At 43.3% G+C, this 17,286-nt stretch overlaps 1 protein-coding gene across 1 annotated transcript in view; it reads left to right on the top strand.

Moving 5' to 3' along the window:
* Positions 1-17,286, top strand: part of TEX55 (testis expressed 55) — a 216,956-nt gene that overhangs the window by 181,182 nt on the left and 18,488 nt on the right. The window contains exon 12 of the mRNA XM_033942914.1: positions 2,085-2,222. Coding sequence (XP_033798805.1) covers positions 2,085-2,222 — 138 coding nt within the window. The remainder of the gene's footprint in view (positions 1-2,084; positions 2,223-17,286) is intronic.

The raw sequence follows: 17,286 nt of genomic DNA, 5'->3' as shown, positions 1-17,286 counted from the left end.
GTACACCCATATTTCATCACCAGTGATAACACAGCCCAAACAACTGTCTTGCCTCTCCAAAAGGTCTTGGCAAACTTCAACTCTCCTTTGCTTTTGTTCATCGGTGAGCTCCTTTCGGACCATTTTTGCACACACCTTTCTCATGCCAAGATTTTCAGTTAAGATTTTCCTGTTTCTCTATCGATGTTTATTTGGTCTGGTACACTGGTCAACAAAAAAAAATTTCTTTGCTACTGAGAACTTAAGTGTTCTTAGTTAATTTAATGATGCTGATTTCAGATCTGTAAATGAAATTCAGCTAGCACATCAGGTTTCTGAGATACACGTTACAGATTTTTTTTTTTTTTAGACAGTTTTGCCATATCGGCACAATATTGCGAGTAAGAACTGTGTCCCACCAAACTTGTGTTAAGGAGTTTACTCTGAAAACAAACACGAAGACAATAAGGGGACATGTTAGAGCATATATTTACGCCTCTCTTAACTCACACAAAAGTGATGTCAGCATGTTCAGAAATGTTTGAGACACTTGCTTTTACATTTGTCTCTCTTTGCAAGAACCAACAATATTCTCCCATCATACTGGGATTGAACTTTCCCTGATATCTGCTTTCTATCGCCTTGATACCTGGATGAAATCTTTCCCCCAAGCTCATCGCTGACATCACCAAGATTCAGTGGGAAGAAATTGAGATGAGAATGTAAGAAGTGCATTTTAAGTGACATTCTGGCACCCATTAGCTAATAGCAAGACCATTAATATCAGTACAGAAACAAATGTTTCCTTCCTTTTGGTAAAAGGAAGCCAGGATGGTGTGATGATCACGAGAAAAAGATATTTTGGTGTCCTGCCTTAAAAGATTCCATAGCTTTAGCCTTGAACCCAACAATTCTGCTTTCTCCTTTGACAGTCTCTAACCAGATCATTAAGATCTTGAGTTAGCAGGTGAGGTTGTTTTTCATCCACTTCAGGTTCATACAACTCCTCCACAGCAGCAGAAACACATTCTTCATCTGAACTTTCGGCACATTGTGCTGCAGATGTGGACGGAGGAATTGGAACTGGATTTGTCAGAGTCATGAGGAATGGGGTTAATTGCTTATGGGCGATTTTTTATTTATTCGCTGATCTTGTGCAGTAAATTGTCTGCAGACATAACAGAAATTATCAGGATGGTTAACACAACCTCATCTGTTCATAATAATTATATCTTAGAAAAAAACAAACAAAATATAAAAATTCACAGATAGAAAAAGCAGCACAATCACTTTTTAGTATAAACATTCAAATTGCTGGTATATGTGATTGATGAGCTGTCTTAAAATGCAATATTATATTACAGAAACAGTAAAATACCGACGCTTCACGGTAGCGTTATTGATGAGAATGATATAAACACAAACTGGCGCATAACTTAAAACAGGATGTGATAGATGAAAACTGTTTTCAGATTTAGAGTCAGCATGTTAAGGTACAGGTGACAGAACTCCAGTAGTAAAATGCTTGTTGACCAGTGTTATGCGTCTCATAGACGGCCAATGATTTCGATGCATAATTTGATTAATTTTTGCATTGTGTCCACCAGTTCTGCTCGTTACTGGCTGCCCTGACCTTTCTTCATCAGTGACACTTTTTCCCCTCAGAAAACGTTTACTCCATTTGTACACTGCTGTTTTCTTTATGTCATTATCCCCATAAACTTGGGCTAACATATCCTTGATTTCACTTCCACTCTTGTCAAGTTTAACAAGAAATTTAATGCTTATTCATTGCTCTAATTCAAGCTCCAACATTTTTGCAACAGCACACAAAAACACGGAACAACAATAATGAATTCCACTCAGCAAGACACCGCCACACGTCGATACGAACCCAGCTGTGAGACACTGATATACCAAGGTTATGAAACCTTACTGAATTGCCAACGTAAGCGCACGAGGCAAGTTCACAAACTTATTTGTCAGACCTCATACGTCAATGATATGAATCTCCTGTCTTTCTGTTTTGCAGGCACCCTTCCAGGTTTGAAAAGGAAGATAACACTGGATTTATTATTTTCCTTGTTTCTTTGTTTTTAACTCAGATGCCACACAGAAATGTCCTGATTACACAAATGGATGAGCTGCTGCTTTCACAACGTGAAGCTGATCTTCGCTATGAGGACCCATTTGAACACTCACTCAATTACATGGAAAAGCATAACATTCTGCAGATTTTCCAGGTGATTCATGCTGAACCCTGAAGGCAGACATGATGAGGTCGATATTCGAAATGATATAACTAGTCAGAAATGACTCCTCGCTGGATATATTGCCTCTTTGGGGCTAGTCACTAATTTTAAGCAGACTTAACTAGTTACTGCTACTGAAAATAATCGGATAATGTTGAACTTTAAACTGGCTATTTGGGGGCATTTCAGGGATAGAATCAACACTTGGTCAGTTAAGTGCCAATAATCAGCACTTAACTGACCGGGTTATCAACATAAATAGGACCTTATAAAAGTTAGTCCTATCTTTGGAGTCCTTTTATTAAACTGCGCTAGTGTCCAATGGTAAAATGGCCAATTTACACGTGCACACTGTACACTAAAAAATATTTTTTAATTTTCTGAGAAGAGGGCATGTTTGGGGTAGGAGTGGATGTGACAGCACTAATCAGCATTACAGCGACCTAATCGATTATCGTGGAGTTAGCATGGGGGCTCTCACTGCCTACAAAATAGGTGGTGGTAGAGGCTCACATGGTAAGTTTTTTTTAATGGCTGTGCACTAATGGCAAAATTAGTGCATGGCTATTAATTCAGAAAATGGGAAAATCAGCCATTTTCTGGCCATAGCAAAAATGGCTTTAGGAAGCAGGAAAGACCCATGTAAGGGCGCCCTAAGTCCACTTTTGCCAAGGGTCCCTTTATGCAGCAATCCATGGCTAGTTAACTTCTAAATATCACACTTAGCCGGCTATAAGAACATAAGAATAGCCTTACTGGGTCAGACCAATGGTCCATCTAGCCCAATATCCCATCTTCACAGTGGCTAATCCAGGACACAAGTACCTGGCAAAAAACCCCAAATAGTAGCAACATTCCATGCTACCATTTTAAAACCAATTACGTTAACCGCTCTTACCACATCCTCTGGCAACGCATTTCAAAGCTTAACTATTCTCTGAGTGAAAAAAATATTTCTTCCTATTGGTTTTAAAAGTATTTCTCTGTAATTTCATTGAGTGTCCCCCTAGTCTTTGTAATTTTTGATGGTGTAAAACATTGATCCACTTTTACCTATTCTATACCACTCAGGATTTTGTAGACTTCAATCATATCTCCCTGTCATTTTCTGCCCCCACCAAATATGTAGGCTGAGTAAACAGCACTTCCTACCCGAAGGTATAGGCTGAGTGTCCTGGCTTACCTAGAGCTAGACACTAGGCCAGCATTCCTCCCCTTGCGAGTTGCTCAGGGAATTCTTATTTCCAAGGCCTCTAACTAGGTATTTTCTTTCTCTACTACTTCCACTTGGAATGCCCTATTTTCCTCAGGGTGAGGTGACCCTTCATCCCACCAATTGTCCAACAAATAATGGAAACCCCCCTGCACCAGCACCATTGGTGTTCAAGTTTTTTGGAGTCTCCTTCCCCTCTTCTGGACTCTTCTTTTAAGGGTTTACCTCCTTATGCAAATTAAGATGCAAATCTGCTATGTCCATTCATAATATATGTCCCATTTTTTTACCACTGAGAACAAAACACTTTGGACAAGGGTGGGGTAGCCTCTTTCTGACGCTACTCGCCTAGTCTTCCACCTAGAGCAGGGGTCTTCCAGACCTACATTTCTGGTGCCTATCTTTGCCAGAGGCGAGATTCTGTACCTGATGCTGTTGCATGATTGACACACTATCGGCGGCTGCTTTTAAGGTGTGGCTCACTGGTAGAACAGCTGCTGCCTCTGTATTCAGAGGTTGTGAGATCAAATCCCAGTGCTGCTCCTTGTGACTCTGGGCAAGTCACTTAATCCTCCAGTGCCCACCGCTTTGAATGTCAGCTTTGAAATGCCAAAGCCACAAAAAGGCATTATACAAGTCCCTATTCCCTTCCCTTTAAGGTGGCTGCTGACAGTGGTGCTGGTTACAGAATCTGGGCCTAAGACTATAATGAATGCCGCAGATACATAATAACCCTCAATTTCCTGTACTGTATCATTGACCTCCTCTTAAGAAGCATGGCATCTTTATTTTGTTGTGGCGTGAATTGATTTATTTCCATGGAGGAGGGAAAGGGAAGGTGGAGAGAGTTACTGATGGATAGGGTCCAGTAGGATAGGGGGAGGAGGGAAGGGAGAAGGAAAAAAGGAAGTAAACAGCTGGCAGGGAGATTAGAGGAGGGGAAGAGGTCAGGGTGGAATGGAGAGATCAGATGAGGGAAATGGGAGAGACAGAGGAATGAGAAAGTAGAGAGAGATTGATGCTGGAAAGGGGGTCAGCAGAGAAATGAGAGAGGGACAAAGATGCTAGATCTAATGTAGGAGAAATAAAAATGAAGAGAGCAGTGAAGCTGGAATGAATCATGTAAAAAGGAGAGAGGGGACACAGGCTGGATGGAAAGGGGAGAGGGGCATAGAAAGAAGGCAGATACCATATGGAAGGGGGAGAGGGCAGACAGTGGATGGAAGGGGCAGATGCTGGATTGAAGAGACAGAGAGGGCAAACGCTGGAAGGAAGAGAGTGAAAAGAAGATGAAAGCAGAAACCAGAGACAAAAGGTAGAAAAAAATATTTTTATTTCTATTTTGTGATTAGAATATATCAGATTTGAAATATATATCCTTCTAGAGCTGGTGTTAGACATAACTGGGGACTGCAAAGCCCAGACAGTGCTTTAGCTTGCAGCTAGCTGGCTTTAGGGCTCTCTCTGACCAGGGGGCACTCCCCTAACACTATTCCTGTCATGTGTGACTGCAGTATTCTGTTAGCACAGTGGTCTCAAACTCGTGGCCCGGGGCCACATGCGGCCCGCCAGGTACTATTTTGCGGCCCGCAGTCTGTATTAGTGCTGTCTGTACTAGTGCTGCCCACTCTTTGCAGCGTCCTCCGGCTTCCCCCCTGGCCTCCCGCTCTTACCTTCAGATAATTACCGCAACCTGCAGAGAGATTCGTCGGTGCTGTAGCGATCCTTGCAGGCTGCCGTCGTTCTCAGCAGCATGTTCCCTCTGCCACAATCCTGTCCCTGAAGTCAGAAGAGAGGCAGGACCATGGCAGAGGGAATGTGCTGTGGAGGCCAATGGCAGCTTGCAAGGAACGTTACAGCACCGGTGATCTTCTCTGCAGGCTGTGGTAATTAGCTGAAACTAAGACCGGGAGGCCAGGGGGGAAGCTGGAGGACGTTGCAAAGAAGGAAGGAACATGCAGGCCTTGGGGGGGGAAGATTTATAAACTATAAAGAGTTTTACCTCATGCAAAACTGTCATTTCTTTAATAAGACATTAACTATTTTTTTCTGCGGCCCTCCAAGTACCTACAAATTCAAAATGTGGCCCTGCAAAGGGTTTGAGTTTGAGACCACTGTGTTAGCATGATATTTCTGTGTAGCATTCTGTAATAATTTGGCTTATTCAGTTTTCTTGATAGTAAAGGGGATATTTGTGAAGGGGAGGGAAGACAGGGGTTTTGTTGATCCTTGCTCTGTATTATTTGTATTTATAAAATGACAATTGTGCAGAATATTGTTTCTATTTCTACTTTAATAAAATGCGTTCAATATAAAATCATAACTGAGGTTTGTGCGGATGGGATCAGATGGTTTGCAGGGACCAAGCTCACGGAGACGGGGCGGAAACTTTTTTTTTTTTAATTTCAGTCTTAGTAGTTTGCCGGTCCACAAAATAATTCTTTTATTTCTGCCAGTCCATAGGTATAAAAAGGTTGAAGAATAATGTTCTAAACTGCCCAAGGTCTTGTCACCCTGCTCTGCTTTACTGTTAATAAACATTAAGGCAAGTGCTATAGGTAAAAGAACCTTGCTGTGCTTATTAATCACTTCCTGATCCCTTGGCAAGGTTTAAAGGTGATGCAATCTGCCTTTACTAGACTTTCTGCCTGGTTTCATTCAACATGCAAGATACAGGTTCCCATCTCCCACCTTCTCACTGCAGTGCATGTGTGCTATTTTCAGGGAATGGATTACTTTTCCATTTATTCCTTTTTTCAGGTGAGGCACTTGGGTTCAGGAACCATAATACATTCATACATTACATTGAAAGGAGTGTCATGTCTTAATTCCGAAATAAACTTTTCCTTTCATAGATTTTTTACATACAAGTACTGACACCATTTGTTTGCTATAGCTTTTCTGAACCTTCCTCCACATTAGGGTCTCACATATAATCACATTCTATACTTTTATTTCCCTCCCAACACTCAGACTCTGAACTTAGTTCAAGGCTGGGCATTTCAGAATCATGAGCTCTAACCTGACTGCTATGCTTAGCTTCAGTAAACCTCTGCAACGCTGCAACGTTCCTTTCCCTGCCAGGAACCTTACTCTGACTGGTTGAAGTCAATCTGGCATTTCCTCTAAGGTCTGTAGAATTTCCCTTGTAGCCTTTGGGAATCTCTTCCTCTGAAACGCAAGGACTGCTGCTCCTGAATTCCTCCCTGTTTAATAGGCTCAGATGGGGTGTGGGAACTTTTCATTGGTCTGACATTCAACCCTCTCCCTGCTGGGTTTTCCATACTCTGAGTAGCTCTTCAATTAAGGGTTTCTTTACCCCTCCTCCTCCTCTGAGTGCTGTGCTGGGAACAGTGCTGCCTTCATAAGATAAATAAGTCTGCTTTACAGGAGAGTTCTGGTTTCTGACTATCTTAGTGTTATCATGGGGTTTATTTTCTGAGTGCCTATGCTTTCTTTCTTTAGTGACAGGGGAAGTTTTCTTATCTTGGAAAGGTGTTTCAGGATTTTCCTTGGGCTGTGCCTTTTCCCCATCACAATGTTCACACCACCCAAGTATGCACAATTGTATTTAGGCACCTTTTATAGAATAGTCAGTAGCTGAAATTTTGCCATTGATACATATATGTGCAGACATGTATTCAGGTTATTTATGCATGTACTTAGGGAGCAGCACAGTGAGAGCCTATTCTGTAATGGCATCTGGGTATCCAGATTCTTTTATAGAATGCTAGTGCAACCTGGTATTGGCACACCTAGTTTTTAAATGCCCACAGTTACCCCAGCCATAACTTACAGAATTCTCTAAGTTAAGTGCATAAGTGGGAGCCTCACCAATGCTCTGCTGAAATGTATGCCCTCCGCCCTTTGCATTTATGTACTATGCCACTTAATGTGTGCCCTTACAGCTTAGTGCTTCTAGTGCAAAAGATACATCAATCTTGGCTAGTGGGTTATTTTCCTCTGTAACTGTGAGTTGTCAGCTCCACCTCCTTCCTCACTGGGCTGTGCTGAAACTCCCCAGTCTTTTCTTCTACACGCAAGTTGGAAGATATCTTTCTGATTTGCTCTGAGTGATCTTTATTATTTTCAGGTTTTTATCCAGATTTGGAGGCTTCTCGGTGCTCAAGAGGTTCCCAGCAGTCCCAATGCAGCTCTGCCTTGGGGAAGACACAGACTCTGTGAACAGAAGTCTGTAGTTAAAAGGGTAACCTTTTTACAGGGAACCTGTTTAGCCAGCCTGCATTAACAACTGTGGAGTTTGGGATTTGTTCCTCTAATAGCGTGGCTTACTCCTGGTCATGCAAGAGCTTGAGCGCGCAAGCTGTTTGACCAGCTGTGTTTCCCCCCCCCCCAAAAAAAAAAAATAAAAAAAAGTGTGTGGAGCTGTGGGGATCTAATGTCTCAGTCCGACTTGGCCCGACTGACATCCTGAAGTTTGCAACATTTAGACTCTTCTACATGCGTCTGAGGCAGGAGTCTTCTCCGTTATCCAGATGCAGTGTGAGCTGAAGCAGGCACAGCAGCAACACAGAACAGTGAGTACAGGCTATTATAGCCTAGGGTGATCAGGTTACCCATTCCAGAAGGGAGACTTTTTGGCAAGTCCTGGTTTTAAAATTACATCCCAAAGCAGTTTAGTATTTATAGTCCATGATTCTATCCATTGAAATCAGTGCTGCAAGTCCTATAATGCACCAGGATGAGGTTGTAAGAAATCCAGGACTAGTCAAAAAGTCTCCCTACTGGAATGGGTAACCTGGTCACCCTGTTGTAGCCTTTGGGAGAATTGGGGGAGGGGGGGGTCTGCAAATTGTGAGTGGGGGGCAGGAGCAATAGGCTTGGCCTCCTCTGGTCCCTGTTGAAGAATTCCTGGAATTTACAGGTGTGGTAAGTGTTACAGATGATATGAAAACTGAGTTATTGGATTGATATTAATACTAGGCTTTGTGAATATATCAAAACTAAGTGAATATATATTAAAGGTTGGGGATTGAGATCTAGTGAAAAACCTGAGACTTTGTAAATATAGATTGGCATGTCTAAAATTGCTATATTTGCACTCTAGCTGTGCTAAGGAAGTTAAAAAGGTTTACATTTATGACTTGTAAGAAAAGGGTGAATTTAGAACCATTGTTCATATAACAAGAGGAGGACATATGAATTCAAAGTGAAGTGAATAGCAGAAAACCTGTTCTTGTATGGAGAACCAAAAAGGATGCCTGCATTTCTAACGGATGCTAGCATTTCTATAGATCAGGCTGGTATAGACATGGTTGATTTCTGAAAAGGTTAAAGAGGTCAAAAGTTATTTAAAAGTCATATAGAGAAAAAGATTAACATTGACATCTACTGGTCTTGATCCGTAAGTGAATTGTCTGTCTTTTACATTGTATTTTACTTTTGGCCCAGGACATAGAGAGTTAATTAAATAATTACGCTTAAAATATATGTTTTTGTAAATGAACTAGACACCACAGGATGTACGTGTTTGGAAAGTCTGTACGTCATGCTACTGTATGTTAATGCTGAAAGGGATGTCAGGGAAGAAGATAAAATGTATAGCTTTTCAGATTTTTCTTTTGAAGGAATTTGAACAGGAGAATGTAATGCGTCTTCTTATTCCTTCCTTGAACACAAAATTATTTAAATCTCATATTTACTTTACATTTCTTAAAATAAATTTGAATATTCTGCTCTTGAAGCCTTCAGTGTTTTGTGTCCAATTTTAACAAGCTACCAGGACAGGTATATCTCTCTCCTGCATAAGAGAGGAATTTTCATCTTGTGGAACTTCTCCTGATCCAAGTAAATAGCAGCCACCCTGGATATCCCTCTAGAGCTGCGGAGTTTCTGATGGCTTGTGTTTTGGGGGAAAATCCCTCTCGGAGCCCTCGGATAGCAAAGTGGCAAAGTGTAGATGTGTGGACGCCTCAGAGTCCATGAGCAAGCAAGGTGAGTCCCTGCAGGGATCCTCTGGGCATACTGGTCAGGGCTTTACCCCTGATTTGGTGAATCTGAAGTGGAAAGCAGTATATACCATTTGGGGCCACGCCGGGGATTGCACAGGGGGTGGTTTACTCTCATAGAGTGCACCTTTCTCAAAGAAGAGCCATAGATAAGTCCCAGAGATTCAGTCAGAGATGGTCTGGGGGTCGGAGTCACTGCCTTTACTTCCCCACAGTGAATCTTAATTTTTAGAAGATTCAGGGTGTCAGGCAGAAGGTCTGTAGTCCAGAGATAGTAGTAGCTCTTGTTTAGGGAGAAGACTTGATGAGGCCACCATCCTTTTAAACCAGCTGCTGTGCTGAGGTTTATTACAGACTCGCAGGAATTATAGCTAGTATCCCTGCTGACCTCTGCTATACAATGTTTGGTCATGAGCAGCTCTAAGACTCAGAATACACCTTTTCCTTTACTTTGACATCATAATGCTGCTCACAGAGCATAGGGAGGCCCTGGAAGGCTCCTAGTAGGTTGCCTGGAATATGACAAAGATGTACCCAATGGCTCATGATTTTCAACAGTGGTGGATGCGTTAGTGCTCAAGTTATCAAACGTATTTCTCTGCCTAGTGAGGGTGGTGATTTTAGTGGATGTGCAAGATTGCAGGATGAGGCCCTAGTTTTGGGTCTAAAGGTGGCAGCTGCAGCTTCTGTGGTTGCACGCACCTGTCATACCAGATTGCATGTAGCCCCGGTGGCGGAGAATGATGCATACTCCCAATTCTTAATTTCAGGAGTGGATTATTTAGCAGAGGCTCTATATGATGTTTTCAGAGTTACGGGTGAGGTCTTTGCTTATTTAATCTCCGCCTATGAAATGCTCTGGATCAGATAATGGGCAGAAGATTCGGTATCCAAGGCTAATTTGAGCAGACTTCTGTTCAATATCCAAGTGCTCTTTGAAAAGGATTAAGTGATCTTCTGACCAATGTAGCAGATCACCGGAAGTTCTGGCCAGATAGTAGACCACAGGCCCCTGGAGGGGCAGGTTGTAGTTCCTCTTCGGGGTTCTTGATGATTCATCAGTCCTCAGCGGGATCCTATGCCCAAAGATCATTTCCAGTACAATAGGTGAGATATTCTAGACAGATAGGTTATTTCCCCATAGCCGCATGCAGCTGCAGAAGGAATCCACTCTGAATTTTTCACTTTGCCTTTATTGTACTTCACTGGGTTCTGTAACTCCACCTACAATTCTTTTCTTCTGCTCGCATGCCTTCAGGAGTGCTTGTTCTGCTCTCCCCTTTTTATTATTTTTTTTAATTCAATGTAATTTCATCCCTTTCAGGTAATTTGGTGCTTGGAGCGATTTTGAAGTTATGCCTGCTTGAAAATTCACAGACTTCGGTCTGTAGCTGACAGGTCAATCCCACTGGGTACCTGTTAGTCAGCCTGCATAGCTTTCTCTGGAGCTCAGGGCCATCCCTCAGGTGGTCTTACCTATTTTTAAGCAGCAGTTGAGTGCTGGCTGTTAGGCACCCTTAGGAGGCTCGGCAGTGTCTCACAGGGTGCAGGCTGCATCTTCGCACCTCCTCCCGTCCCAGTGCGCATCCATTGGTCCGCAGGGGTAGAGGTGTAGTCAGACATACGAGTCTGACTGGCAGCCCGAAGATCAGATTAGTAGAAGCATTCCCAGCATTGTGGCAGTGAATTTTCTCATCCAGCTACTAAGAGAGCTGAAAGCAGGTTGCAGCACAGATCCTGTCAGGTTACAGTGAGTACAAAGGCTGACAGCTTGTGAGAGACATCAGGGGAGGTTGGAAAAGTGGGGATTTAAGTGTTTCTGGATGCCCCCCTGTGTTCCCTCTCTTGAAAAATCCTAAATTTGCCATTTTTAGAGTTTGGCAAGTGTGAAAAATATTTTGATTTTGATGCTAATATTTTTATGGTGGCCATCTTGGATTTTTAGCAGTATTTTTTTTCTAAAGCTCCCTGCTTCTTTAAAATTACAAATTTTGACTGGAAACCTGCTGAGATGGAGTCCTTGGGCTTTCCTCATGTGGAGTTTTGCCAGGATTGTGCAAATTTAGCACTTTTAGAGTGTCCTTGCACCACATCAAGGGTGGCACAGCTGAGGAGGCTGAAGAATCCTGCTCAGCTTGTCCGCTTCTGAAGCAGGTGACCAAATGCTGAGCTAGTTTGGCGAGGCGGCTGTCATTAATTTTGGGGCTCGGCATTTCAGTTAGCCAGATTGCAGATCCTCCGCAGCCTAAGAAACGCAAATGCAAGTCATCTAAGGGTGACTCTGAGCCCCTGAAGCCGGACACTTTTGCCAAATTTATGAAATTTTTGTGATCCAAGTATCAGAACAAGTAATCTCCCCCTGAGCAGTCCCAATCTACCTCCGCAGCGTCTCTTGCTTGCCTTGTTCAGAAATCACTGACTATCATTTTAGTATGATGGAAGAAGAAGTTCACGCAAATCTATATTAGTCTGCATTCGATTATCCAGAATGGGATGATTTTTTAAAATTATTTTGTAGATATGCTAAATCTTACTGTCTGCTCTACCCTTGCTCTCCTAACCTTATGGCAGCTGCCCCGTTAAGTTTCAAACTGAAGTTATTCGAATGGCTATCTGACTCCCTAGAAGCAGGAATATTTCCACAAGAGGAAGGTAATATAATTTATCTCATTACCATCTGATTTTAGACCTATTGCATCCATTCCCTTTTTTTGTGAAAATCATGGAGGGTCTAGTTCAAATCCAGCTAACAAAATATCTTGAGCAACCTACCGCATGACTCCCAATCAGGTTTTAGAACCTATTTTAGTACTGAGACAGTGTTGGCTACATTATTAGACTATCTAAATAGCCTATTGAGCAAAGGTAGCAGTGCATTGGTGCTTCAGTTTGACTTAAGCAGTGCCTTCGATTTGGTAGATCATACCAAATGATTAGCTTGTTTGGATGTTTTCGGTCTATAAGGCAATGTTCTCCTGTGGTTTAAATGGTTCTTGGAATCCACACTATCAGGTTAAGTTTAACAATCAGTTTTCCTTTAACTGGAAAAACCCGAGTGGCATACCTTAGGGTTCCCCACTTTCTCCCACTTTCTCTCTTCTTTGGGTTATAGCTTGAGTAATCTTGGTTTAGAACTGTTCAGCTATGCTGACGATATTACAATTGTTATACCTTGTGGTATAGTTCTATCCCATATTTCTCATAAAATTGAGTCTGTGTTGAAATTGATGAACTCTTGGGTGCAGGATTTCAAACTCAAGCTTAACCCTGATAAGACAAAGTTTTTTGTTGTGTTGCCACATAAGATCAAAAACCATTCACAAAACTCAAAAAAGAGACACCGATTCCAAAGCTATTTATTAAAATTTACTATAAACCTTAAATCTAATTGTTTAAAATATTTCAATTATTAATTAATTATTACTGGGAAATGCCTCAGACTTAGGAGTACTCAAATCTTACCTCTTTGATAAATTTTTTTAGTGCCTGCTCTCAACTGCATTGTACATTATCTTGCATTGTATCTTTGCTGTATATGTAAAGTCTCTTGCATTGTAAACCGCTCTGAACTGTTTGTGGTATTGCGGTATACAAAAATAAAGTTATTATTATTATTAAATCTTTCCAGCTGGAACTATTCAAGAGAAGAATAAATTAATCTCTTGCCTCCTAATAACATCACAGGCTAATTCCCCACCTCCCTACCAAAATATTTATTGTATTACTTTAATTAATTAATTAAATAACATAACTTTTAATCTAATTTTAATTAATTTAGTAGAGAATCAACATATAACTTATAATCTATTTTAAATTAAATTAATTTAATTTAAATTAATATGATATGCTGATTCTTAAATTAAATTTTTAAATTAAATTAATTTAAAATAGATTATAAATTATATGTTGATTCTCTACTAAATTAATTAAAATTAGATTAAGAGTTATAAGTTATTTAATTAATTAAAGTAATAAAATAAATATTTTGGTAGGGAGGTGGGGAATTAGCCTGTGATGTTACAAGGAGGCAAGAGATTAATTCATTCTTCTCTTGAATAGTTCCAGCTGGAAAGATTTACTCCTAAGTCTGAGGCATTTCCCCGTAATAATTAATTAATAATTTAAATATTTTAAACAATTAGATTTAAGGTTTATAGTAAATTTAAATAAATAGCTTTGGAATCGGTGTCTCTTTTTTGAGTTTTGTGAATGGTTTTTGTTATTTGTTTATTTTATCAATATAGTACCATTCTAATTTTTGTTGTTTTGTTGCCACATAAGATCATTCACGAGCCATCGATTAGTATAAATTCTACATTATATACAATCCAACCAACAATTAAAATATTGGGAGTTGTTTTGGATCAGCAGATAGATGCTGTGGTGCATAAGGGTTACTACACGTTATGGAAATTGTGTACCATTAGACCCTATTTTGAGTTTTCTGCTTTTAAACTTCTGGTACAATCTTTGTTACTGAGTCTTTTGGATTATTGTAATATTGTATACTTAATAATTCCCAAGAAATACATGGTCAGACTTACACTGATTCAGAATACAGCGGTTAGAATAATCTATGGTTTTAAAAAGTATGACCATGTAACTCCATTTTATTGGGAGCTGCACTGGCTTCCAATGGAGGCTCATGTTCTGTTTAAGCTGGGTTGCTTTTGCTATAAGGTTATGTATGGTACCGCTCCGTCTTACATGGCTAATAGATTTTCTTTAGCATTGTATAAATATAGTAGAAGATCCCATGCCCTGTTTACTTTTCCGTCAGTACAGGGTTGTAAAAGCAAGAAATTTTTTGACCATACTTTAGCATTCCAGGCGGCTTCCCACGATAGAGAATTTTGATTGCTGTTGCTTGGAGCTTGTTCTTATAAACAATTCAGAACCCAATTGAAAACTCATCTTTTTTCAAAGTACTTGGTCAAATAATTTTTCTGTCATTATCAAATTGTTTTTAGTTTAATCTTTTGTAAACCATGTAGAACGTATGGTTACACGGTCAAGAAGTACGATGTTATGTTGTGCCTTTGGGCACATCCTCGCCTCAGCTTGCTGCGGCTTTCGCGCTACCTAATCCTGATCTGGAGGACCCAAATGCTAATGTTTCCCTTACTGATTACTTGTTTGCAGGTACAGCGCTTCCCGGGGTGGGGAATCAGGGACTGTGTGCTGGATCTGTGGATGCCTTGGGGGTCTTGGATCCTGGGGATGATCCTACGGTCCTGCACTTATTTAAGTTTTTGGCATTGCTGGACCTGATTGCTGAGTCTTTTCAGAAATTGAACTTAGTCACTCAGCAGGTTCTGTCCATTTCTTCCTCTTGGCTTTGTGGTGTGCATTTGCAATCTGCTACCTTTCTCTAGCACCCTGATATGAGCGTTCTTATCTCGGAGCAGTTTGACTCTCTGGAGGGAACTCTGAAGATTGCTAGAGCTATGTCCAACTTATATCCTCTGGCACAGGAGTGTCAGTAACTTGTGGGTCAGCCCAGGGTGGATTCTTTGGTGGCGCAGGTGACTAAGGGGCAAATTCTATAAGAAGCGCCCAAAAGTTAGGCACCAAAATAGGCACCATTCAGCACAATTCACGTAAAATTGGGTGCTTTTAATGAATCATGCTGAGCAGCACCTATTATCCCAGGATAAGCAGGCATGATATTCTCACATGTGGGTGACGTCATCTACGGAGCCCCAGCGCGGACAGCTTTTCAAGCAAACTTGATTGAAGTTTCAAGTTTGCTATGCTGCACCACGCATGTGCATGCCTTCTTGCCCACTAGAGGGCGCATCCCCACCTCATGGTCCTCAGTTCAGTTTTTTCCGCGGAGCCAGAAGCCCTGTGGAATTTGTGCTCTCTACTTTTTGCCTTCTGACACCGCGGCTGAGTGTTTTTTTCTCGGTCGCTGTGCTTGATTTGTTTTTTTATTGTTCGTGTGTTCAGTTATCGTCGAAAAAAAAAAAAAAGTCTTTTCGTTCGGCTCCGGGGGCTCCCGGTAGCCGCGGCCGCGGGACCTCGTTCGTTCCCAGCCGTTTTTTGAGTTCATGTCCCGTCCCTTGACGGGCTTTAAAAAGTGCACCCGGTGCGATCGGTTGCTTTCGATCACCGATCCCCACCGGTGGTGCTTGCTTTGTCTGGGTCCTGAGCACCCAACCGACTCCTGCACTCGGTGCTCTACTTTTCAGCCGAGAGCTCTCCGCCGCCGTCGCGCTCGAATGGCGGAGCTCTTTGCTGTGGACCCCGCGGCGGGGAAGGCCTCGATGAAGCCTTGACCTCGGCCTCGACTCCCTCGACCTCGCCGCGACAGCCCGCTTCGTCGAAGCCTGCGTCCTCGACCCCGAAGTCGACGGTGGGTAAGTCCTCACTTCCTTCTTCTGTTCCAGCCTCGAAGAAGCCATCCTCGGGCTCATCGACGGGGGCGGGTGGGTCGTCCTCGGCCCCACCCCGAGCGTCGAAGTCGGGTGCCCCGCGGGAATACTCGAGACTGAGGTCGCCCTCGAGGGAGCACCCGCCAGTCCCAGATCTACCGGCTATGATGGGGGTTCCCGTTTTTCAAGACTTACTCCGTGCACTCATTGCCTCGGAGGTGTCCGGTGCCTTCGCGCACCTACAGCCGGCTTCGGCCTCATCTACCTTGACTTCGGCCCCCGGGGTGGCTTCGGCCTCGACCCCGACCTTGCCCTCGACCTCGGTTGACCAGCCTGAGCGGAGCGTGCGGCCTCGGGACAAGGTGCGAAGGGTTCGGAGGATCTCTTCCTCTTCTTCCTCGTCGAGGTCCTCCCGGGGTTCCTCGCCCTCGGGTCGGCCTCGGGCGAAGCGTCGGTCGAGGAAGCCCAAATGTCTGCAGGGCTCTCCTCGACGACGCGGTCGCTCTTCGCCGACCGGGGCTGGGACCCTGCGTGTCTCGGAGCTCCGCCTCGATAATCCGAGGCTTTTCCGTTCCTCCGAGGTAGAGTTATCGAGGGACTCCTCGCCGAGACGGAAGGGGCATGCCTCAGTGCCTCATACCCCGGGGACTTCTCGCAGGGGTTCCTCGGGGCATGGGTGGTCCCCGACCCCATCGAGATCGCTGGGTGCGGCTTCGTGGGGTTCGGGGTCTGGCACGGGTAAGGAACCTTGTTACTCCCGTGAGGCTTCCCCTTCTTTTTTGGCGGCGCGGGCTTCTCGATCTCCCTCTCCGCCTTCGAAGCCCTCCTCCTTTTCGAGATTTGTGCTTGATATGGGGAGGGCTTTGGACCTTGATCTTGGGTCAGGTTCTCAATATACGAAGGAATTTTTGGAGGAGCAGGATTTGCCTTCTCCCCCAAGGGAGACTCCTCATCTGCCTCTCAACAAAGTTCTCCATCAGACCTTCCTGAGAAACTTGGACTCCCCTCTCACGGTTACGGCGGTTTCCTCGAAGATGGAGTCAAAGTACCGTACAGTCCCTTGCAAAGGCTTTGAAAAAGCGCAGCTATCCCACCAGTCATTGCTGGTGGAGTCGGCGTTGAAGAAGTCCCAGCCTTCTCGGGTCTCTGCTGCGGTCCCCCCCGGACGGGAGGGACGGACCCTGGACAAGTTTGGTCGTCGCCTCTACTCCAATTCCATGATGGCTGCCAGGGTCCTTAATTATGCTTTCACATTTTCGTCCTATTTACGGCAGATGGTGAAGGCGTTGCCCCGTTATCATGGGGTCATGCCGGATTCCCATAAGGGGGATTTTGGTACCTTTATGGCCAATTTGTCACAGCTGCGTCTGTACCTCTTTCACGCAGTTTACGACGCGTTTGAGTTGGCCTCTCGAGTCTCCGCCTTTGCGGTGGCGATGCGCCATCTCGCATGGCTCCGTACCCTTGATATGGACCCGAACTTGCAAGAACGTCTG

Source organism: Geotrypetes seraphini, chromosome 4 (genome assembly GCF_902459505.1).
Source record: "Geotrypetes seraphini chromosome 4, aGeoSer1.1, whole genome shotgun sequence".
Lineage (NCBI taxonomy): Eukaryota > Metazoa > Chordata > Amphibia > Gymnophiona > Dermophiidae > Geotrypetes > Geotrypetes seraphini.
Note: the sequence above shows the minus strand (reverse complement) of the source record. Positions and strands in the feature narration are given on the sequence as shown.